The following is a 25,178-nucleotide window of genomic DNA, read 5'->3' as shown; positions in this document are numbered from 1 at the left end:
AAAAACTATATATACAATTTCATAATATATCAACTCTACCAGTTATGATATTTCCTGTTTATGAATTATGAGTCACACAGGTGGCACCCTTTGCATGCGTTATCACTAACCAATTTGCTCAGATCTTTTCTCCTTATATTTGCTTTAAACCTGCTTAGGGAGGTCTCGTTTCTGTCCTTCATACTCAATTTTGACCATAAAAATGGCCCAAAAAATCTGAGGGAATGCTTTCCATATTTAACAGTTTTTACCCTTTGAACGTGAAAGTCCGAGTTCCTCAGGTTGTAATTCGAAGACGATGACGAGAAGAGTTCTAGTATGTTGTAAGGCAGTAATCTATTCCTTATTTTGAACATAAAGATAGCGATATCTTGTAATCTCATGTTATATAGACTAGTCATTCCAGCGTGTGTAAGAAGGTCACCATAAGGAGAGACTCGATCTTTGAAGACTGTACGTAGTCCTCTCTCATTAATTCTCTCTAGCTTGTTTCTGTCGCTTGCTCGACAAAAGTGCCACACCAAGCTACAGTATGTGAGATGGGGTAAAACTGCAGTTTTATATATCCGTAGTTTGGCGTTCATCGGGATCAGATTCTTTAGCCTTTGAAGAACACCAATCATTTTACTGGTTTTTATGCAGACCTCTGATATATGCTGCGAGAAATTCAAGTCCTTATCAATAATTATGCCTAGCAGTTTGAATGCATCGGTAAAGTTGATTCTGCAATCATCAATCACTAGCTCCATTTGTTGTGTGTCCCTTGCTATAGCCATTGCTTGGTATTTGCTATAATTGCCTTGCAGAAAATTTGTCTTATACCACCTCGATGTCTCTTCCCCATCTTCCTTAATTCTATCTATAGCAGAGTGCAGATTCAAATTGGAGCACTAGATCTGATGGTCATCGGCATAAGCAGACAACTGAGATTTAACGCCAGTGTAGAATAAATCGTTTTGATACACGTTCCACAACAACGGTCCCAGGGATGACCCTTGCGGGCAGCCTCGTTTGACAGCTTTCCAATCACTTGTGTAGTTGCCAACTCTTGTTCTGTTTTCCCGATCATCAAAATAAGATCGCAATAATCCCAAAGCGGGGTCAGACAGCCCATAGGCTTTTAACTTTGCCAGTAACAAATTTGGATGTAATGAGTCAAAAGCTTTGCTCATGTCCGTGGATAATATCACTGATGCATGCCCTTTGTCTGCTGCATGCTTCCAATCTTCAGTAAGGCGTATCAAGGTCGTTTCGCAGCTGAAGTGTTTGCGGTAAGCAGACAAAAAGGTATCGAAAATTGGCTCAAACTTTTCACTTAGTTGTTTGCATATTAGCTGCTCAAAGATTTTATCAACCGCAGTTAGCACGGTTACTGGTCTGTAATTAACTTTATCTAAGGGCGGTCTTCCTTCTTATTATTCTTCTTGTATTCCTTCTTACTCTGTTTTTTGCCTCGAAGTCTATCAAAACCCGCGAAGTTCATCCTTGGAGACCCAGGGGCAGTTAGTCGGGTCGATAAAATGTTCGAGGGTCTCCGAGGATGCGCGAAGTTCTGCTTTCGGTTACTTCATGTAAGCGACACTAAGTGACCATAAGCACCTCTGTTGTCATGGCGGACAAAGCTTACACCTGCGGAACATCATTTTTAAAATAATCAGAAAGTATTGTGGTCTCTTTTTTGAGGATTTTTTCATCATCCAGAGTACTTCTCAAATAGCTTAAAGTGTAAAGACAAGGAAGACCATAGTTCGAACATTCGTTCAGTCGATCGGGGCTCCAATATGGCGGATACTCCTCCAGGCGGTAGTCAAGGGTCTGAAACTGCATCAGAACCTGGAATAAAAAGTCCGGAGCATTCTATGTCTCCAGAAAGTGTTACTGACACAACACCAACAACCCAACCAAAGTCTCAGCCTCCAAAAAGACGCGGAAAAGGTAAAGCTTATACCCAATGTATTTTAGGGAAGCATCAGCTTAGGGTTGATTCTTATCTAAATCATGAACTAGGACTAGGGACTTAGGCAGCCTTTGCACAGCTGATAACTTTAGAACCAAAGTTAGGATTCGTGTCTATTTGTTTTTACATATGTCGAGTAAAATGACTTGAGGCTAGTGAATTGTAAATCTACAGCATGAGTGTAAGAGTACTGTGTGCGGTCATAATAATTTTAGATTGGTAGGGGAACTCAAGGTATAGTGCTCATATGCACTTAAGGCGAGTACTTTAGAGCATACATGTAGCAGTCGGATCAGCTTAGCAAATCTTTCCCCCCTACCCGCCCCATCTATTTTGTTATGTTTTATGACAGCCCTTGAATTTTGCTTAATAGTATTGTAGTGTCTTGTCTAGTTTTATCTTTGGAGTGTTGGTTTTTCTTCCTATTTTGATGTTGTATCAGATAACGTTTTTGCAGATATTAATAAAGGTTGCCTTAGTCCCAATTTTGCATGTTGGTTGTATAGTTTAGACTATAAACTTAAGCCTTAATACGTGTAGATTGTAAAGTTATGAGATTGTAGGTATCCATCGCCACAGCCAGATCGTTCTTCTTAATGGTCAGATCGTTCCACAGTTTTAGTCAGCACTTTTCACAAGTCTTTAAGCTACGAGCAAAACGAGGGCATTACTCATTTGTATGTATACCTCGTTCTTTAAGCTGCAGACAAAAAGGCAAAAAAGCATTTTACACTGAAACTGTGGAATGTTCTGGCTACGATCTGGTTCAGAACAATCTGACCATGGAACAAAGTGACTGTAAAACAGATTGTTTATAGCCAATATATCAGAACTTCACTTCTGGAATCAATTTGATTTGAATGATACAACCTAAAAAACTTTCTGCCTTCTATTTAGCCCCCGATTTACCTGTTCATGAAAGAAGGAATTGGCTAATACACCTACATTACATAAGGAAAGAATACAATCGATGTAAGGTGAGTTGTAAACGACGTTTTTTTATGATCCATACAGTATTCCAAGGGTATTAAAGTTTTCATGTTGTTGCATCAGCAATTAACCATCGTTATTCTTTCAGGCTCTTGTAAGTGACCAACTTCAGGAAACCCAAGGAATGTGTGAATATGCCCTGTATGTACAAGGTACACGTAAAGGAACAATCTGGGGGTATTGGGGGGAGGGGGTGGTAGAAAATTAGTTCTTGCAATTGTGGATTTCAAAATAAATGACAGATCCAGACATACACACAAATCCATTTTTAGGTTTGTTCATGTTGAGAAATCTGGAAAGTGTGGTTTTGAGGTCCAGATTTTCTGTTGATCAATGTACCCCTTAAGTGTACATTGCATTGTACTGTACTGTTAACTGCTCTTTTTTTTCTTCTATTGTGAAAATTGTTTTCGAGAGTGGCTGGACTACTAAATGCCATTCACAAATTCAATACATGCATGCATGTACATGTATATAAGTACAATACACGTGTAGTGAAAGCAACCTTTTAAAGAACAGAATAAGAAAAAGTGATATTTTTAAAATATCACATTTTCTTATTAATATTTTCCTTTGCTGTTTTATTCCTTTTATTCTATGTAGCATTAATTCTGCGCCAGGAAGGACAAATTCAAGAATCATTAGATCTCTTCCAAAGGACTGTGCAAATCAACCCCCAAAGTGCTGACAATCTAAAGCAAGTGGCAAGATCTCTGTAAGTCTTCACTTCTCTGTTAAATGTCTAATGGCTCCTTAGTAATAATTATTGTTTTGGTGTTCTCAATCTTTCATACATGTAAATTGAACAATTAAGTACTTTGTAAGTTCCATATACAATACACGCACTGTTGATAACCCATTGACAGATTAGCCTTGCTAATGGCAATCATGTCATTGAAGATAGAGAAAATGAAGCATGCACAACAAAGCCTCTAGAAATCCAGCCTCGAGTTTCCCTGCAGAAACCTGTATGGATGCGAGAAATTTTGGTCATGCATGATGTCAGTGTACACCCATCCAACCCTCTGCCTGTATAGACCCGGGTTAAAGGGAAGGGGGGTGGGGGAGGGGTGCATGGAAGGTGTAATGAGAATCCCAGATATGCAGCTTGCATTTGTGGTGGCTGGGTTTTAGGGATTTTCATGGCACTTGCTTTTCATACTGTCAGGACTTCTGCATGGAGATGTATTTTTCACAAGTTGATAATTAAAACAACTATGTGAAATAATTGTCAGAGTGATCACAAGCCTCGAGTTACAGCTTTCTCAAACTGATTATTAGGAATAATTCATAAAGAAATACAAAAGAAATTCATGTTTTCACGAGTGTCTGGAAATCAGATCAAAAATAGCCTGTGAACAGGCTCTCTGTTTTGGTGAAAAAAATAGCGAGGAAAGGGAAGGGAAAGGGGGGGGGGGGGTAGAGAGCCTGTAGACAAACATTTGAGACTGCTATTCCACCCTCTTGTAATTATCTTGCCGAACATCTGTCAGTAAGATCGTTATCTGTCAATCAATTTTGCGCATGATTAACTCCTGAGAAAATTAACGGGAAATGAGCCGTGTTTTGCTCTGTCAGAAAACAAAGTGAAATGGACCGTGAGCCTAATTATCGATTTTGCAAAAAGTCGTTGAAGCTCCAAGGACAAGTGCAAAGAGATCAGCAGCGCTTCGATCGACGACAGGATTTAAAGGGTATTTATCCTGTATTTATAGCAATAAAAGGGGGCATAGGCCTACACGACGTTTACCTCATGGCAAAATGCTGCTTGTTCTCATAAGTCTTTTCTTCTGCTGGGTAGATTATGCTCTGGAAGTTTCTTCATTTTCACTGAGCAAATGTGAATTTAGCCGCTTGTTTCACAGTGAGAGGTCATGGCACACATATCAATTTACTGTGGTTTTTCGTCTCTGTTTGGCAGGAATTGCCCTCTGATGCAAGAGCATTTTGTTTGACCTCTTTTGAAGCGTAAAGCTTTTCATTGTGGATGAATAAGGGTCTTACTTTTCTCCAAAGTGCCTTCTGGATCTGAATAACTAAGCGATTTTCTTTAGTCCGTGAATGTAATGTTTTTCTGAAATGTTGTATCCTGCTGGGCCCAGCTCGTTAGTTTTCTTTGCAAAATGCTTTAAAAAAATTATCACAGATAGTAATTTACAGATCCAAAGTTACAAGATTCAAGTGCAGCTTAAACCGAAGCTACATCAACTATGGAGAATTGCATTGTGACTTGCTAAACTCCAGCTTAGTATCTTTCTAAAGATACTGTGAGTCTTTTGACTGGAGCTCGTGAATAGCTTTTGAACAAGCTTTGCAGTCTTTGGAGTGTTTTGTTATTGCCACTTTGTGATCAAATCGCGTGCTACGTGCCGAACGAAAAGCCGATGTCAATCAGACCTGTCAACAGTCAGTGTTCTCGCCAATAAGGGCTTGCATCAGGATCTGATGCACAGCGGGTGCCGTGGAACGGCGGTCCCAAATGTTTATCTACAGGCCTTTTCGCTTTTCCCTCTCCCTAGTTCCCCGCTCGACCAAAGGCCTGTTCACAGGCTAATCAAAAACTGTTGATAATTGAATCTTTACATGAATGTTTCTAATTCTTCTGTAACCCATCAAGATTTTGATGGGTTATCTCATTGCAATATCAAGCACCTTGAAACTTGACTGCAGTTCATACTTTCAGCCATACATGTAGCTCTTCTATAAAGTGTTTAATGTATAGTGATGAAACACAGTCTCTTGTTTGATATATTACATGTACTTTGAGTAACTTTTACATTAACTATGCCATGTTGATATTAACAACTTGGTTAACCTCTTTAGCTTCCTTCTTGCTCGTCACAAAGCTGCTCTTGAAGTGTACAATGAGGCTGCAAAACTAAGCACCAAAGACTGGGTATGTATGCAGTCTTTGTAATACACATTGTTCAACTTTTTGGTGAGCTGACATTTAGATTTAAAACAAATTTAGGACACCAAAACAAGCCCAGCTACAATCAACGACAAAATTGTTGACAGAGACATTGTTCTCAAATAGGGTAGCTTCAGGGAACAAAAGATTCGACACCCCTCCCCTGTCCCATCCATTCAAAGTTGGGGTGTTTGTTGTTTTCTATAGGTAGCTCAAACAGTTGCACAACATTGCATGGAAGGGATGGGGGAGCAAAAGCTATATTTCCCCCTTTTGATGTCAGTAAAACGTAAAAAAGCCCAGTTTAGGGCAAAGTGTCTCATCTCATTTTGTTGCCAATTGCAATGTACAGCTGTAAGTCTCAACAGAGGCACGTGAAATTATTCCCTAATTTTACTTGCCACCTTTTGTTTACACTTGCTTATTTTTGTGTTTGAAAAGATTTAACTTAATTTTCATTTTTTGTAATATTTCATTTTAGGAAATCTACCATAATCAAGGTAAGACTATTTGTTTGTTCATCGATTTGACATTGTTAATGTTGTTGTTTTTGTTACATGTAGTACGTAATAATTATTGAATGATAATTTTGTGTTATTAAGCATGTAAAAAAAGTCATGTTTGATAGCCTAGGGTTAGTGGATTTTGCGACGGCAGGGTAGTGAATTCTGTTCTTAACTTGCCCAACAGGCAAGTGAAGTTTCTTAGAGTTCAAATTACAGATTAAATTTCTGTGTGACAAATAATTATTGTTGAAATTCAATAAATTCATGTGGATTAAAAGCTGGTCTTAAGATGATCAGACAAAGTGAAATTATTAATTTTCTATTTTTTTTGGTGCCATAATAGCAAGTAACTCACTAACTAATGGTGTAATCAGTTAATTAACTATTAATTCTGCATGTCAAAGTTTATTCTGGCTAGTTAAAATGACTCTTTTGCTAGTACATACAGTGTACTTGCCACATCTTGTCAGAATGGCAAGGTTAAAGCTGACTTTCTTTGCACCGTGGTTGTCTTAAGTACATTGTATGAGAGACGTTGTTGAGAATACCCTTCTTTGGCCTTGGTGGATTTAACAACCGCTTTATCTACATAATTCCTCATACAGCATATCATATTCAGCCTCATGCAATAACAATTGATAAGTATGAAAAAAGTGTAGCAAGTCAGTGGTTGAGTTGATATTACCAGTACTTGTCTGTATGACACTCAATCATTAATTACATTGTATGCTGTACCACTTTATTGAATGTCATGAATTTGTTTCTCAATTGATCCTTTATTAGGTGTTTGCTATATGTATCTAAAGGATTTTGAAAAGGTGAGTGTACTGATATATTATTATTTTGACTAACTCCACTCACTTAAACAAGAGAAATAAAACAAATTATGCTCATGTAATCCCCAGGACACTGCAACACCCATAGCCCGACAAACCAATGGACATATTGCAATGTCACTAGACTTTCTAAAAGTCCTTAACTTTTTTTTCCTGGATAGTTATGCCATTGTAAAGGACTTTTCATACCTGTTTGGCACGAAATTCACCGGTCGAAATTCTACTCTTGACATATTGACAATTGACCAATAGGAAAGTGAGTGATAAATTATTTACACCACTCCCAACACAGCATACAGTGTATGTCAATCATTTTTTTCCAGCGTGAGTTTATAATATAATTCAAATCCATTCAGGCAAAATAAGTCGACTTTGAGACTTTGTCGCTCGCTCAGTGGCTGCGTTACCTGCATTGAAAGCTCGCTTTGCACACTTTTAAGAACTTATGAGAGGTCAAATTGTAGACTTGCAGTGTCACCAGTGATTCCCTGCATAATGACGTCTGAGGATCAACAGCAGGGAAACTGCTGGTGGCACCACAAAATTCTGCCTCGTGTCTCAGGCTACTACACAAACTGGCACCAATAATTTAAGTATGAATTTTATAAATTGAATTGAATTTAATACCTACATGTAATTGGCAGGTTCAAATAATTAAAATATATAGTATTGAAAAAATTCATGAATACTTCATACATAGTATTACATTATGTCTCTGTGCAGCAAAGTGTATTATCCAGTACAAGTATCCAGATTTAAATTTTAAAGGATTGATGTTATTAACATTCACTGTCATTGTAGGCTAAAGATTGCTTGAAGCATGCTTTGCAGTACCACCGCCATGATGCTTCATTCATTCAGCTTGGGAAAGTTCTTCTCTTAGAGGGTGACACGGAATCAGCCATTGATATTTTCAAAAGAGCAATAGAGTAAGTTCCAGTTCATATAATTTATGCTAATAATTATAATGTACAGTGTTCATAATAAATTTTATATACATACTATAAGTGAGGATGATGCGTAAGTGAAACACATGCAAAAATATGAGTGCGTGGTTTGGGAAAAGGGGGTGGTGGTGGAAAAAAAAAAGAAGGCTCTGCCCTTCCTCTCCCAGTTTCCTCCTATTTTATTGTCATACTTGGGCGTTCTCCATTTCGTGGACCCGACTATCTCAGAACCTGGAACAGGCTAATATGACATGAGAAGGGGTACTTCTTCCACGACTTACAATGTACTTCATTCAAATTCCAAAGAGTTTGCAAAACTATAGCTGCACTTTCAAATGGATGCAATGTGGTCCCAGAAATATCTATACCCACTTTACGAAGGAGGTGGGGCAGTGAATGGTAATTCAGTGGGTGAAAGCCCATACCTTTATAGGACAGTGGATGGTGGAGCCATTTATAAGTACCAAGGGCCCAATGGTCAGTAGTACTTCCTCTCCTTAAACTGCAAGAAGATTTTAGCCAATTATTTTGTTAATATCTTTGTTTTTCATTAACAATTTGAGCTTTTGCTGTATCTGCAGATTTTCACCTGAAAACCCTGACTTAATGACTACACTGGGTCTTCTTTACCTTCAGGTAAATAAATGGTACTGTACAGTGTACATGAGAAAGCTTGATACTATTATTATTATTGTTATTGTTTCCCTTAAACTACACTGTACTGTTTCTTGCATTGCAAGATAAATATTAAATAATTTTATTTTTTCACTGTCTACATGTATCTTTCAGCTGGGACAGACCTCAAAAGCTTTTGAGCATCTTGGGAATGCCTTAACTTACGACCCAAGTAATGTGAAGGTACAGATATAAGCCTACATTGTAAAATAAACTGTTTCCTCACAATTAGGTCTATACTTGTACTATAGTTAAGATTAGTTTTTGAGTCCACTTGCAAAGTTTTGATAGTAATAATTTTTTCTACAAGCAGTTAGTAAATAGGCCACTTGCCCCAAGCCTCTTTGTGCATAATAATGCAGAGAAGACAATGGGTCAGTTATTTAAACTACGTCCAACTTAGACTGTGGTTTATGAAATCTTTGAACTTCCGAATCTCTTCCTTAGTGGGTTATGTTAAGAGGGCAATATATGGTCTATATTATATGCATTAATGAAACTGTTCACGATAGATGGTGTTTACATAAAAGTGTTTGGCGAACTGATGGTGGATTAGAACACGGTTTTGTTAAACACTGGCCAAACTCCGTTTAAATAACTGGCCCAGTGAGTTGAGGGAAAACCTAGTCATGCACGTAAAAAACTAAGATTAACCATTTTCCCGAAAGTGAGATTCTAAATCTCTCGTATCATGGGTAAACAAAAAGGCGATGCTAAAGGGTCCTCTTATTTTTTGCGGTGCTGTAGTTCACCTGGAACAGTCATCATCTGGCCTCAGTTGCTTAATGTGGATAATGCTGTCCACCGGATAGCCTGCGTAGTGTCCTCGAGATTTCTTCCTTCGCCCTAAAAAAACAAATAAGTGCCTGCTACGCAGGCTATCTAGGGGATAAATCCCTATCCAGTGGAGAACGCAATTAGTCTCCCTAATACAGCTATTTCGAGAAAGATTGTCGGAAAAAGTGCACGCGACAACCCCGAAAGGTATGGTGGGTGTTTTTGAGTTCACTGTTCTTCGAAGAAATTTGAAAGAATGGCACAAGAAGCCATGGACCTATGTTTGCGAGTGCAAAAGGAAAGCAACAAAAGTAAGTTCGACAGCTGCAGTGTCAGGAACAGCGTATTGATCATATCCCATATTACCTTTCGGTTTTGTCGCGTGCACATTTTTTGCGACAACCTTTCTCGAAATAGCTGTATATTTATCCGCTGGATGGCGCTATCCAACGTTTTAACAACCATAGTCTGGTTAGCAAACCTGAGGCTGACCGTACACTCATTTTACCATCTCCTCTCTCCATCAGTGCTCCGTTTTACAGGTATTTAAATATTCATGGAAAGGAAATAAGTGAAACAAGGATTTGAGCTCACACCTGGAAATCGAATTTGCGTACAGATGGCCAAATGTGCCAGTCCTTGTTTCTTGCTTTCTGGTTCATTGTATCTTTGAGAAAAAGGCTGACAGAGTTTCGTTTTCCTATTCCAGGCTATTCTAGGAGCAGGTTCCATTATTCAGTCACATGGTGACTACGATGTTGCTTTGACAAAGTACAGGATCGCCGCTTCTGCCACACCCGAGTCACCTCACTTGTGGAGCAACATTGGCATGTGCTTCTTTGGAAAAAAGAAATATGTGGCGGTAAGTGAACCTAGTGTAATGGCCTTAGCTCCCACAAGTCTTTTGTAGCTTGGTAGGGAGCTTAAGCAGCGACGACTGCGACGGCTATGAAAACATCACATAAAGGGTGAAGTTGCGTTGCCTCAAACTTCATTGCACTTATTCCATCTTGTTTAATCAGTCAAATGTTGGCAAATTTCTTTGGAGTTGAATTCTAAAGAACGGTATCAAAGTTCAGGAAAAGAAAAGGAAAATTGTTGTTTTGCGTTCCCGTCCTCGACAAAACGTGAAATTAGGCATTTCCATGTTGAAGTCGTGCAACGACGGCTAAAAAATGTACCAAAAAGCGTGATGCAAAGTTGTTGTTTTGCCAATCTAAACCTCTTGGTTTTTTTCTGTTCTCGTTGACGTCGCCGTTGTCGTTGCTTAATTCATTAAGTCCCAAGATTGACTGGTCAACATCAATTTTCTCAATACATTATCAAAAGAAAAGGTTATGAGATTTAATAAAATGATCACCTCAGGGAAAATGCTTTGATCCTTTATCAAATTCTCTCAATTGAATCTTGAAGAAATGTATGGAGATCAATGTGGAGAATTGGTATGTTGAAATTGAGTAGAGCATCTGGACTGGTAACCAGAAGGTCATAGGTTTAGCTCCTGTTGGGAGTTCTCGGATTTCTTCTTCCAGCCGCCTGTGTCTTTGATTGAATAAACATCTTTCTCATGTATTCACCAGACTTAAACTTCACCTTCACATTACTATCATTACGTGTCAGTAAGTTTGAACAAGTAACGGTCTTTATTATATATAGCTGAATCCGCGTGCGGGCAGGATAAAGCGAATCCTGTCGTCTGATTGGCTACCCGAGGGGGCTAGATAGGCCTACATTGCCCACTGGGGATTTCACGAGTTGGTACAGAACGAAAATCTTCTCTTTGTGGCCATATGATTAGTCCTTTATTGAACACTGTTGTTTAGTCAAAATGGGTGGATAGTGGCCTCGTTCTTGGCCATTATCTGAGATTCATCTTGACCTCTGGCTTGGTCAGTACGTCCATAAACTAGATATTGAATATGAGATTGTTCTGTAACACCAGCACTGTGTAGGAGATAACTGGACAGCATCTGTAGTCTACCCGAAGCTCGTACCACCATATTATGAGCTGTGTAGCTTCTGAAATACAGTCTGTAACTGGCATACAAATTGTACCATGCCTCTTTGAAGCTACTCCTCTCCTCTAAAACCAGTAACATGGAAAAAGTAATAGCTTTTTTGTCATAATTTCAAACATGACCCAAAACACAAGCTCTTTGTGACAGGAGAGGGGAAGGGTTTAAGAGGAAAGTTAGTCAAGGTAATAATTTAAAGCATTGCTTTCTAAACGTTTGCCGAACTAATTGTGTAAATTTTTTAAAATTATGAAACTGCATGGCGATCTGTTTCAACTGACTTTTTTATGACTGTTTTTTAGGCCATCAGTTGTCTCAAACGTGCTACATACATGGCACCATTTGAATGGAAAATTCTCTACAACTTGGGAATCATTCACCTCACAATGCAACAGTATCCTTTGAAAGTACTGAGTGTCATACCGTTTTTTTTTGTTTACTGATAAGTTAAGTTTGAGGCTAGTCATATACAATCAAACCCCGCTATACGGACACCTCGTTATTACATGTTGGTAGTTCTCTTTCATCGCGTTGAACACAGACACCCATTAATGCCGACAGCAGACACTAATTTCTTGTTCAATTGAGAGATTCTCATAGAAAATGAAAGGGCTATGTCTCGAAGGTATTGCTGTTTTATGTCAATTCTGCCCTGAAGTGCCTTATTATCCGTGCACAAAATGCCTCATTAGAGCTCCGAGGAAGATATTGAATACAGCCGAACCTCCGCTAACGGCCACTTTTTTTTCGTCCCGGCGGACAAAAAAATCCATACATTGACTCTTGTTTAAAACCTCTCTACAATGGCCACTTTTTTCTGTCCCCAAGGTGGCCGTTGTTGTCTGGGGCATGGCATTAAAACTTGAAAAGGTTGGCCCAACTGCTCTGCGTTTCAATCCATGTCCACCCTTGCCATCCATTGCAACAGACAACAGGAAACACTTTCAATGCCTAAATATGGTCTTAAATAACAAAAATGGACCATTTCTTTTTTAATTCAGTTGTTGCGAATTTTTTTCTTTTAAAATAGCAAATAACTTGTCATAGTCACTCTTACCCTGCTAAAATCACATTGCTTACTGCGTGCTGTAATGAGCCCTACTTGTTTTAAAGGCAAAGATTGATTTGATTTGATTTGAAAGCTTCGGATAACAGCGTGTTGATCCATCCCTTGGATAGTACTAGCTACCTTTTTGGACAAGTGGGGCCAGGTGTAAGCCACAGTGCAGGCCTATTTAGACAGCTAGCAGTCACTTATTTTTCTTTTGAGTCACAGTAGATCGAGACAACGTGGTGGGGGAGGGGTGGGGGTTGGGGACTATCTCTTCTGCTTTTAACCATTAGTGTGCATGATTTTATTTTTCCGCTCGCTGCGCCTGTCTCTCAGGAAGAGGGACGACTACTCGTGGTCTAAGGCTTTCGCAAACCTGCGATCAAGCTGTCGTTCCTTCGACTTCCTTTGTTCTGCTGCAGACTTAAGCGCTCCTACGAGAAGAAAGTACGCCTATAGCAGGTTACAAAAGTTCCCTTCCGTGCCTCTTTTGGGTTTCTCGGACTCGTCTGCACTCCAGTTACTTTGGTTAAATAGAAAACTGTTACCTCTCAGAAAAATGCCTAAAGATCAGGGCCATAAGAGGAATCTTGAACTTGTGCCATCCAAGAAGAGTAGACCCAAAACGTTTGTCCTTGACATCATGTTTTTCAGATATGCCTCTGCTTTTCATTTTCTTAGTGCAGCGATTACGCTCAAACCAAAACATGGCCATCTTTTCATGTTGCTGGCAAGTAAGTACCCCTTTTCTCCGTGTGAATACGCGTGCATTTAGGCAACATCGGCTGAAGCCAGATTATTTTTTTCAGTAAATTACATGAAGAACAGCTTAGTCCAACTTTGCTTTGTTGTAACATAAATGATCAGAACTTGGATGTTTTGAACCCGAGTCATGTGCTTCATACCCTACATCCAGAATTTTCAGCAGTTCTACAAAGTTTAGTTGGGTTCTGCTCCAGTATCGTTACGTTAAGAGAATAATATAAAATGCGTTGTGTAAACCTCATAAGGTGTTTATTCTGGCTTCACCCGATGTTATCTAATGCCAACCATCTGTTAAAGTAGGGGCCTGTAGTGGTCGCGTATTCCATCTCCAGAGCTGGGGCCCGTTTCTCGAAAGAATCTGGAATAGTAGCAAAGTTCGTGGCTCACAAACCCGTCAATTTTGCGTCGTTAACTTACAGTTTTTATTGCGTGCATCATTTTCAAAATAATTATTAAAACTTTGATTTTTATTGCAAACACGACAAACATAAAACAGCTTTCCGGACCCGAAAAGTTTCGGGACTTTTGAGAAACGGGCCCCTGGGCCAACACTTCTGGCCTAGCTACTGCTTTAAATAGCGAAGGTATGCTGAGTGGGTAACCTGTGTTTAAACCCCGTCTAGAAAACCAACCACATCGTGTCTTGGTAAGTTTGGTAAAACTGGCAAGATCGTGCTGGCTGTGTTTAAGATCATGGGTCAATTTAATAAAATTTTTAGTCTGGCCATTTTTTTCAGACCGTAAAACAGTTGTTACACTTGTAAATTACAGTTGAACAAGTTTTATCTTGTCATTGGGTGGTGACGTAAAGCCGTTATGGCCTTGTCTCCTTCATCCTTCTTTCATCAGTATACTCGAAGGGGCAACTGTTTGGAAAGAATAAGGGGAGATTTCCGCGAATGTTTCTTCCTCTACCTCTGTTTCAGTTATAGCACACATCGTACAGTTAGTTCATAAATGGGCCAGTGGCGATGCCAGCTTTTAATACCGGCTGGCCCTTCTCTTCGGGAGAGGGGATTAGAGAGACGCAAAAAAGTGTTCTTGATTAGAAATGTTGCGACACTTAAATAAGGTCGATTTTTACCTTGCGCTTCTTAGCCTGCGAGAGCAGACGCATTCTTGGCGGGTGAAACAAGAGCCGAAAAAGGCGTCTGCTCTCGAAGGCTATGTATATCTTTGTCTTGTATTATTTTTCAGTTGCTCTGACGCACTTAGACGACCAGGAAAATGCAAGACATGCATATGAACAGGCAGCAATGTTAGACAGGTAAGTCAAGTGTAGTAACGGTCGCCGGTGATAAAAAGTAAAACTCTTTTTGTCCGACTGCCCTACTTGTTTCAAGACAGCTATAACCAGTGCTATGGAAATGATAAAATCAATTTCGACTGGAGCATTTATCCAAAGGATAGCATTATCCACCTTTTGAACAACTGCATCATTCTGTGGGATTCGAAAGAACTAATTTTATTGTGGAACGAGACATCGAGGGCCTGTTATCAGGAAATTACAGTCAAACCCCGTTAATACAACATGTACGGACTCTGTGGGGGCCATAGAAATTAAGTGTCCGTATTAACAGGGTGTCTGTATTAAGTGGGTTGAATTTAGATAAAATGTAAGGCTTTTTTTCCCAGGGACAAAGCAAACTGTCCGTAATAATGAGGTGTCCGTTAAGCGCGGATTGACTGTAAAAGGAGTAACAAAATTCAGTAATATAGGAACTGCTCCTGAGGTGTGTACTGATTGGTCGCAGAAAACAATAGCACATTGTTTATCATTACTTCCCATTGTTTCACGGTTAGGGTATCGAGCCAATTGGCCTTTAGGGTTAGCAGGTCTGCCAAAGACCCACAAAATTTGCCGCCATTATGGGATAAAGATTGCGGAATTTTGTTTAAGGTGACAAAAAGGTTTAAGGTCTAAAGTATTACCTTTATACATTTGTTTTAGTGTAAATGTTCATTTTCAAACCTCGGAGTCGATTAGTAAATCGATTCTTCTTTCTATTTCCAGCACCGATCCATCGATAAACTTGAATTTTAGCATCTTCCTCTACAACTCAGGGGAGCGAAAAGAAGCTGCAAAGCAATTCAGTATTTACGAAAAAAAGATGGAAACCGCCAGATCAGTTAAGGGGAGTGATATTGACCAAGAGGTACATGTATTTGCATTAGGGCCTCTTTTCATGGAGGTGGGGGACCCCAGATAGGTGAGGTAACATGTGGCGGGTCACCCCACCTATCACGTAAACGTGATCAAATGGACAGGCGGGTTACCCCACCTAAGCGAGTCACCTCACCTTCCTGGGGTCCCCCACCTCCATGTAAACAGGCCCCTTAGTTTCCAAAGAGAATGCCTAGCCTGCGAGTAAGCTCTCTATCTGGGGAATCGCGGAAAGTCATGCGAGAGCCGCACGCGATAGGAACCACTCGCGCGTTTTCTCGCGCCTTCCTTCGCTCGCCATAATTGGAGAGCTTTCTCGCAGGCTAGAAAATGCCATCATGATTGACCGGAAAACTATTAAGCACATGATTGCTACCTTGCCACTGGTCACTTTTGTAATAACCAATTTGACGCGCTTGACAACTATGGTCTGCACGAAAGTGAGATTCAATGCCAAGGTAATCAGAGGCTTTCCTCTTTCTCTCTGTTATCCAACTCGTTCTTGTGCTCCTGTCTCGCGCGTTATTTTTCCATGAGCCCGTCACACAGAACTCGGACCATCGTGTTCGTGGTCAAACCCTGGCCAAGACAGAATTGCTCGGATTAGTTTTTAATGCTGCTGCTGATTTCAGTTATAACTGCGACGGTTTCATTGCAGTACTAATACCATATTGATTCGATTAAGCGTCCTGGGAACGTAATTATTTTTGGGCCTTGAAAGTGGGCGCTTATGCGAGGCTAAGCGCGTATTTAATTTTCACCACATTCAGTAAGAAGTGAGCTTATTTTGCAACAAAGTAATGAATAATAACAAAATGTGGAGTTACTACCAAACCAGAATATTAACCGTTTACCGAACGTTTTCTGTGAGATACTAAGAAAACTCGGCCTTCGCGAAAGTCTCCTACTAGTACTTAGTCAACTTCAAATTCATTGTCACCAAGGTCAATAAGTAGTGAGGTTTATTAGTAGGGTAACAATCAAGGCACTCTAGTATTTCTGGAGGGGTCGAGCTTTCATATTGCCTGTACGCCTGTGTGCGTACTTACTTTTCCATCCACAGGGTGAGGTCGGGCGCTTAATCGAATATACAGACGGTACCTCTTAAATTGGGGCATGACTGAGTGTATTGGCATGGTTCGCACGGGCCTTGAAAAGTCCTTGAAAAAGCATCATGTCCTTAAAAACTCCTTGAAAATTGAAAATTGTGAGACATCCTTGAAAAGTCCTTGAATTTTCCACATAAGTCCTTGAATATTTGAAAGCTCTTTGAATGAAAATAACCTTTGTCAAAGCAAAGTTTTTCGCGCAAAGGAAAGATTGAAAGCACAGCAGTAGGCAAATTTTCTTGGTGATCATAAAAAGTGTTTTCTTATGATTTTGGTGTTCCTGGCACAGTTCATTTTCCGTTATTTGAGGTACCTTAGGAACCCTGCCTCCCTGAGGGAAGGTACTGCAATGAGCAATCCCCACTCCAACTTCGAATTTGAATAGAGAATACTTCATGGAAAGTGCTGGCGTACGGTATTTACGCACGAGTTGTTGACGTATCAGAAATCGAACGAGTGAGCGCAGCGAACGAGTAAGATTTCTGATACAAAAACAACAAGTGCGTAAATACCGTACAAAGCACTTTCCATGTGGTATTGTGTTTATTATATACACACTGAGACATTCGTCATTTTGGCGGCCTTTTTATTTTAAATCTTTCAAAAATGCTAAAATTTGCCGCTACACACTTACCGCAAAATGACAACGAAAACGAAGTATCAGCTTTTTAGTAAAAACGTGTGTTAAAAACATAAATGACGGTAAGTATATGGGGTAATCCAGGAACTATAAGTAACCTTAACTGTTTGTTCTCAATGCACAATTGAAAATGAGTGAATATAAGTAAAATGACCGGTTTTAATATAAGCTTAAGCTTAAATGAAAGGCAGAGTAGCTCCGACAAAAAGCACAACAAAAGCTTACGTCTCGTTCTGTTTTTCCCTTTCCGCTGTTGTTTCGCCGGCTCTCTACCGTTTTCTTTATCGACAATGAAACAAACGAAACTATTCCACTCCATTTCCGAAGTGTTTTTCACTTTTTTAGCTAGAAAAACTCTTTAAGTAAAACTTTTCTCGTTGAATGTGTGCGAAGCGGCGCTGCAAGCTGCAATAAAAGGCGGGAATTTTGGCGAGAAACTCACACACCTCTTTGGCTTCTGATTGGATGTATCATTTTTCTCACACGTGAAAAAAACATCGTTCGCGATTCTGATTGGACGTGTCATTTATTTTTACGTGTGAAAACCATCGTTCGCTCCTCTGATTGGCTAGAACTAATTTGCGTACGAAAATTTACGACATAGCTTTTTGGTGAATATTTCTCAGTATGTATATAATAAAGGTCTTTTCTTCATGTCATTCTATGTCAAATTAAAGAAGTCCTTGAAAAAATTATTTTGGTCCTTGAAAAGTCCTTGATTTCCCCCCCAAAATTCTGTATGAACCATGATTAGGTTAGGTGCATGAGACACTTGAGAAGATCGCAGCATGAATCAACTGCCAATCCAGACTGCAATTTATAAAAATCTACTCCTCTTCCATCCGTAATTCATCAGTTGGGCTATTCGGAACATGAGTAGCCCGGAGCTTCAATACTGCGTTTAGCTAAAGGTGAAACTAGACTGGTCAGCTGCGACTGTGCATGCGTTACCCATGCCTCAGTCTTTTTGTGTGCCAGGACACTGATAATTTACATTAACCTAAACGAATCGTTTTACTCTGCTAACACATTAGAGAGACTACAGCAAAGAAAATAGGGAACCGAAACGGATGTCATCATGCTTTTCCTTGCTGCTGAACGAATCACTATTTTTCATTGTTTACTCTTTTCCCCTTTAGCTTGTTGATGTGGCCAGCAAACTCGGTCCGTCTTTGCAAGTCGGAGAAAGTCTGGTGTGGGACGCAAGGAGTTCTGGGCAGTCATCACGTGGGGCACAGCAGCAGCAGCAGTCCCAGGGTCCGTCAGGGCCCGGCTCTCTAGCTAGTAGCAGCACGTCCTTTCAAGATGATGGTTCTTTTGTTTAGAAGGAGAGCATGCAGTTTAAGTCCCGTTCACGTACAAATTTTATGTGACAGTTTTTTGAGTGACAAATCTACTTGCAGCCGTACACGACGGAAACCATCGTTTCCAAACGCGCCAGAAATTACTGCGAACATTTACAGAAGAGATGTGAATGACAGCCAACGCAGGGTGTTAACAACTCGCAGGGAGCTTGCTAATGAAAGACTTTTCACAGGCAACAGATTTTGTTTGACAGAAAGGCTGGGGCGTTAGCTTTCGGCCACCGTATTTGTCACCTAAATTTACGGAAATGTCCGTAGCAAAAGTGTCACATAAGATGCGCTCGTGTGGTACAGCTTCACATGTTGTGTCCTGTGTCTGGCCAATCAAACTACGAGCAGAAAATCCAGTAAACCAATCAGAAGTCAAAACAAATACATGCAGAATACTTTAATTGGGGAAAACTTGTACGAGCAGGTGACGTTCTGATTGTTTCAACTTAAGGCGTACTTTTTGTAGCCTGTAATAAACTGCGCAGTAACTCAGGACAGAGAAACGTCGAATATTGCGACAATCAACTAAAAACAACGCCGCCAGGATCTCCCTAGTCCTTAATCGATGGTTGTTTTACTGTATTCTGCACTGCGTTAGTCTGTGATCGGACTTCTTTCCATTTATGAGAGCACTTGAGGGGTGCTTACCATCTACATCCCTCGGGGTAGCATAATGCTGGTGGATGTACATGTAAAATCTCCCTGCCCTGATTATTCTTTAGCAGGTTCTGGCGGGGTCAAATTTGAGTTGAACTGTAAAAACTTAAGTTTAAATATTAAAACCCAGTTAGAGGCTCTTGTTCTACAAGATATATTCCCTCCTTCGCTGAGAGTTGTGAACAAGCTCTCTGTTTTGGGGAAGGGTAATACGGACCTTACAAAATTACAACGGCGGTGGCTGTGGGAACGTAAAAAAAGCAATAGGTTTAATGAGCAAAACAACAACTGAGCACGTGCATCACGCTTTTTTGTACATTTCTTTACCGTCCCTTCACAACTACGACGTAAAATGGCCAAAGTTTAAGTTTACTTGAGAACAGGAACGGCAAGGTGATGAATTCTACCATCTGTGTCTAAATCCGGGCGCGGTCCCCACCTAAATTCCCTTCTTTTAAGTAACAGGGTGCCTTGGGATAATCGCGAAATAGTTTCAAAGGACGCGAAGTCTATTTTTCAGTGACGTTTTCATGGACGTCGCCGTTGTCGGATCGTAAGGTCCCTACTACAATCGAGAGGAGACGGCGAGAAAAAAGGGGGAAGTAACCTTCACTCAACTCGCTTCCCACGCCAATTGTTCCCCTTTTTCCCCACTTGATTGACTGAATAACTTAATTGAATTGAATTTATTGTTATTTTAATCATTTATTTAACATTTTTTACTCTTTTTCTGTAGTTTTACTTGTGAGCTATTTGTGTATATATAACGTACGTGTAACAACTGCTCGTGTCGACTAGCTAATCTACTAGTTGTGGGTAGTGGATATTGCTTGCTGTAAAATTTGCAATAACTAATATTAAACAGTTGAAACAGTTAATGAGCCTAGGCTAGCTCCAGGTCGGCTGGGAGGATAGTGGTATATTAACGTACCCCCCCCCCCCATTACTAGTATAACCGCCTCCCCCCAATTGCCGGTGCTCCATATAGCCAATAGGCAGCAAATATGTCGCCTAAAAATTGAATTCACGTTCTTTCACTCTTCATCGCGATCATTCCAAATGACTCTCGTTGTCAGCTGTAGGCGAGCTCTCCTGGCGCTGAATTCCTACGAACGATATTCAAGCTCAGAAAGAGATCGAAAATTTCGTTGCTGCTCGTTTACGTCCTCCATAGAATTTCAAAATAGGAAGTTTCAAGTCGTTGTCGTGCAGGAACGGCAAGGAGATGTACCAAAAAGCGTGCTGCACCTGCAAAATTGTTGTTATCAATGACTAATGTAACCACACCTCTATTACTTTTTTGACGTTTTCGTTGCCGTTGAACACACAGTACCACAAGCTTGTCCCCAGAGTTCTCTCTCTCTCTCTCTCTCTCTCGCTTTGCAAAAGAGAACCCTGGGAACGAGGTTTACTGTATCCGCACTTTCTTCTGGGATTTAACACTGCATGTATTTTGGGGAGGGGCAGGGGATTTATAAGATATCGCTACTTTTCAAACTCAGCTTAGTTCTAAGACATATTATTAATTGCATTATATCATTGTTTCAGTGCCTTTTGTCAACCATTTTAGTCTAGTTTGTAGCGGGGCTCCCGCGCGCGCGAAGCGCGCGTGGGACAGAGCCCCATACTCATGGAATATGGTCAACCTCTTTTCGTTTGGTTGTCACGTGATTGACCGAGCGTACGTACGTACGTACGTACGTACATACGTACGTACGCGTCTACAGATTGTACGGGTGGGGTAGGGGAGACTATCAAAAGGAAGGGAGGGGTGTCTCAGGCATGTCTTGGCAAGTCCACATCTTTAATATAGGATTTTAGTATAGGACATTCACAATATGGTCAATTGACAGCTGTCAAAACAGGATACCCACTGACCAGTATCCCATGACCATATCGCGGGCTCATGTTTCAACTCATCGAGGTGACGTGATTTATTTGGAAGCTGTCCGCTGACCAGTTAATTGTTTTACTAGATCGCGAACAATAGTTAAACTGATAATGCACACATATTGGACATCAATGTTTTGATCAATTGACAGCTGTCAAAACAGAGTACCCGCTGACCAGTATTACTTGACCGTATCGCGGGCTCAGGTGTCGACCCATCGAGGTCAAGTATTTTTCTGAAGTTATCCGCTGACAAGTTACTAGTTTTCAAGTGATCGCAGGCTCAAGTTCAATTTTTTTCTAAATTCATGTGAAATATGTTGTGTTTATGTGCTACACAATTAAAATTTTGATTGCAAACTGACCTCGGACGCGAAAATTCAGCCACCTGTTACAGGCAGGGAAGACAGTTGCCTTTTACTTTTCTCACCATGGTCACGCGTTGGTCACGCTCTACGTCCAATTTTTATGCTCTGATTGGTCAAAATTTGACAGGTGAGTTCATGCGGAAAATTTATGCAGCATCTTGAATCTTGTTTACTTTGACAGCTGAAGCTGACAGAGTTTTGTGTCAACTTGTGATGTTTTTAACTGTCTTTTTCCACTGGATGTGCAAAATGAAATTCACCTGCTATCAGGAGTCTTCTGTTATTCATGGCTAGTTTGTTTATTGGGTTTTTGGTTGAGGAATACGTCGCTTGTCAAAGTCGGAAATCCGATTTTGGATAGCATCGTTTTCGTTTTCACCTTGCTTGATGCGTAAGAGGATTGCAAAGTCTGAAGCGATACTGGCTGTTCTTGATACCTTTCAGGTGCTGCATCTCGAATGGTAAGCCAGAGAAATTATTGTATTTGATGTTTGTTTTTTGTATCTAATTTAATGAAGTCGAGCGGAGTTTATGCGGGCATTTAGTTTATGCACGTTTGTAAGATTTGAGACAATGATCTGACCGAGTATCAGGTTTGATATAAACTTACAGAACTTTAAAAAGCCTTTAGACAGTTTCTCACCGCAAATAGAAAGAAAACGTTCCAAAGAATATTTAGTTATAATTCTGGCCAGAAAAGAAAGCTTTGAGCGATTTTCTTGCCTCGAGTTCGTCTTTGAAAAAAGCAAACACCGGGAAGCCGGCTTAAAACATAAACTTAAGCTTGAAGCTTGAAGACTCAGGATTTTTAGGGACACTTTAATACTTGTCTTCCTGAATGAAAATTGTTGTCTCTGTATATGTTTCACCGAATTATATTTCTTTTATTGATTGTTAGTAGTCTCTGTTGTAATTTTAATCGCTGTGCCGATTGTTTTCAGTCGTTCAGTGAACATCGCTTGCAGGAGTACTCAAAATGCCGCGCGTTAAACCATTAAATAATAAACATAATAAATTCTTTATAATGTTGGAGCGTAACTCTGTTAATGTTCATTCAAACACTCGCCACAGCTCGCACTACAAAAGTGAGAACCGGATGGCCGTATAGGTGATTTTGGAAATTTTTTTAACAGTTTATGAATATTGAATGAGTCTAATTTGTATTGTGAAATACTGCTTTCTGTCCGAGGTTTGCCGGTATGATAAAAACAGTGCCTCATACTACTGTTTCACCTCAGTTGTGATGTATAAATGGTATAAAAGGTTGGTTTACACGCACCCAGATTTGTTGACAGGATTTTGCAAAGTAAACTTGTCGAACGCAAAAAAGTTGGCCTGATTTTTTTTTCCACTAATTAATCTACGGTGATCAAGAGCCATTATGGCTCTTAAATGTGATCGAAGATCATTACCAGTTTTTGGGTGTACAAATGAGGCTATCAACTCGATGTAAGATTTGGTTCACTCTTGGGCTGTTTGCAAATTATTTTTCTCTAAAATCAGGTAGCCTTTCCCTCAAAAGTCACATAAATGTGCTCTAAAGTTAACTGAATTGTGGGATTCGAATACAAGTTTATTGTTTAATTTAAATTATAAATTTATTAATGGGAGCCTCGCTTTTAGCCCTGGCTAAATCTATATATTAAAAGTATACATGTAGCTTTTTTTCTTTGTCTTGCAACCCTGACCCAAATAGTAGGTAGGTAGGTAGGTATTTCATTTATCAACATTACACGGATGAGTACAAGACTTGTTTAAACGTGAACGTGCCAAAATTACTATAAACACAATACATATCGAAACGGAAAAATATAAAAAATAATAATAATGAAATAAAATAAATAAATAAATAAATAAAATAAAAATAAAAATTGTACGAAGATATAAAAAAAATAAAATTAAAAATACGAAAATCAATAATGCTAAGAGGAAATCCAAACAATGTGCAAAAGCTACAATTACACTCAACTCTGGTAGTCACGTTGACCTCATCCAGCATTGACTTAAAAATGTTAAGAGATGGAGCTCTCCTTACATAGTCAGGCAGATTGTTCCATAATCTTGAGGTGTTGTAATGAATCTACTGTTATAGGTAGGCTGGTTAAGCTTGCAGAAGCCTCTGAGGTCATATCCATTATTACGAAATAAGAACATCTCTTTAATATTATTCGACCCCATATTGTATAAGCATTTGTAAAAAAGGGAGAGAGCATGAGAAAATCTACGATGCTCTAGGGTCTTTAGTCCAACATAGGTAAGTAGGCCGCTATATGAGTTTGACTTAGCCATTTTCAAAAGAGTTCTAATGGCGTACTGATTATTAAGCTCCAGTTTATTAGAAAGACCAGATGATAACCCAAGTAAGACTGGAGCACAGTACTCTAGGTGTGGCAAAATAAAGGCCTTGTAAATATTAACCATCACTTCTGAAGGTATGAATCTACGAACTCTCCTAAGAGCACTGACTTTAACATTAACCTTATTACATACAGATTTAATATGGGCTTTAAAAGATAGGGAGCTGTTAATGGTTAGACCTAGTAACTTCATATCGTGTACCACCTCCAAGGGTGGCCTAGTACGGTCAGCAAACAATTCGTAGTATGGCGGATTGTCACCCAATGGTAACACTTTAGTTTTAGATTCGTTTATACTTAAGTAATTACACGTGAACCATGACTGAAGCACATCGAACTTGCTCTGAGATCTTGACTCTAACACATTTTGATTAGGGTGTGATAGCTACAGTGTCGTATCCTCAGCATAACGCTTAGCATCGTCGACAGAATAAGTGAGATCATTAATGAATAGGTTGAATAGAAGAGGTCCCAATATTGATCCTTGAGGAACGCCGTGTTGGATTGTTTTCCAGTCTTAGAAGGTGTTTCCGATGCACAATATCAATAGTGTTTCCGATCAATATCAATAGTGTTTCCGATCTACAATCACCAATAGTTGGTGATAAGAAAAAAAAAAGAAAGAAAGAAAAAAAGAGAATCAAAGTGGTTGAACTAGTTGAAACCATTTTGACCTGACGTTCATTTTGAACCCCAGTACATCGTGTACAAAACCAATGCTAAGCCAATCATTCAAATCATTCAAGAACCTTCCATTATTGATAATTCACCAAAAAATGCCGACACACCAGACCAGAAGACTGTTCAGCTTGGCTCATTTTCCCAACATCCCGCACGGTACCTAGAAACACTTCTTCAAGAACTGATTGAGTGTCACGTTTGTTACGTCAACCAATAAATTTACAGTCGCGTTTACGGCAAACGGCAAACGTCAGATTCAAGTCGAGAATTTCTAAAAAAGAAAAGAAAAAAGAATAAGCAGATAAAAGCTGCCCAGAACAATTCTTATGGATAAAACTGGCTTGAAAACCACTCATTTTTGTGTAGAAGTAATTTACAGTTAACGACAATTAAAGGGAAAACTTAGTCATGTGGTTCAAATTGGCGTTAACGTGACTCTGAATCTATAAAGATGAATAATTGTTGGAGAGTTTGTCCATTTTAAACAGTTATTGGAAGGTTTGTGTGATATCCGGAATAATCAAGGT

The 25,178-nt window shown here is 39.6% G+C and overlaps 1 protein-coding gene across 1 annotated transcript; it reads left to right on the top strand.

The window, feature by feature from the left end:
• Positions 1–1,734: 1,734 nt before the first annotated feature.
• On the top strand, positions 1,735–19,448 carry LOC140927778 (BBSome complex member BBS4-like). Its single transcript, XM_073377458.1, has 16 exons — positions 1,735–1,935; positions 2,855–2,934; positions 3,036–3,099; positions 3,551–3,662; positions 5,771–5,843; positions 6,340–6,358; positions 7,148–7,182; positions 8,002–8,129; positions 8,729–8,783; positions 8,937–9,005; positions 10,309–10,461; positions 11,917–12,008; positions 13,320–13,399; positions 14,628–14,697; positions 15,445–15,586; positions 18,483–19,448. The coding sequence occupies exons 1-16, from the start codon at positions 1,782–1,784 to the stop codon at positions 18,666–18,668; spliced, it is 1,512 nt and encodes a 503-aa protein (XP_073233559.1). The 5' UTR covers positions 1,735–1,781; the 3' UTR covers positions 18,669–19,448.
• The last annotated feature ends 5,730 nt before the right edge of the window (positions 19,449–25,178 follow it).

This window comes from Porites lutea, chromosome 2 (genome assembly GCF_958299795.1).
Source record: "Porites lutea chromosome 2, jaPorLute2.1, whole genome shotgun sequence".
Taxonomy (NCBI): domain Eukaryota; kingdom Metazoa; phylum Cnidaria; class Anthozoa; order Scleractinia; family Poritidae; genus Porites; species Porites lutea.
This window is presented reverse-complemented; position numbering and strand designations above follow the sequence as displayed.

What these genes read in the sequence shown, in the direction of transcription:
- LOC140927778 (XM_073377458.1), top strand. Translation starts at nt 1,782, where the DNA reads ATGGCGGATACTCCTCCAGGCGGTAGTCAAGGGTCTGAAACTGCATCA. An exon ending in ATATGCCCTGTATGTACAAG is followed by an intron (nt 3,100 to 3,550) that starts GTACACGTAAAG and finishes TATTCTATGTAG; the next exon opens with CATTAATTCTGCGCCAGGAA. An exon ending in TGGGTCTTCTTTACCTTCAG is followed by an intron (nt 8,784 to 8,936) that starts GTAAATAAATGG and finishes TGTATCTTTCAG; the next exon opens with CTGGGACAGACCTCAAAAGC.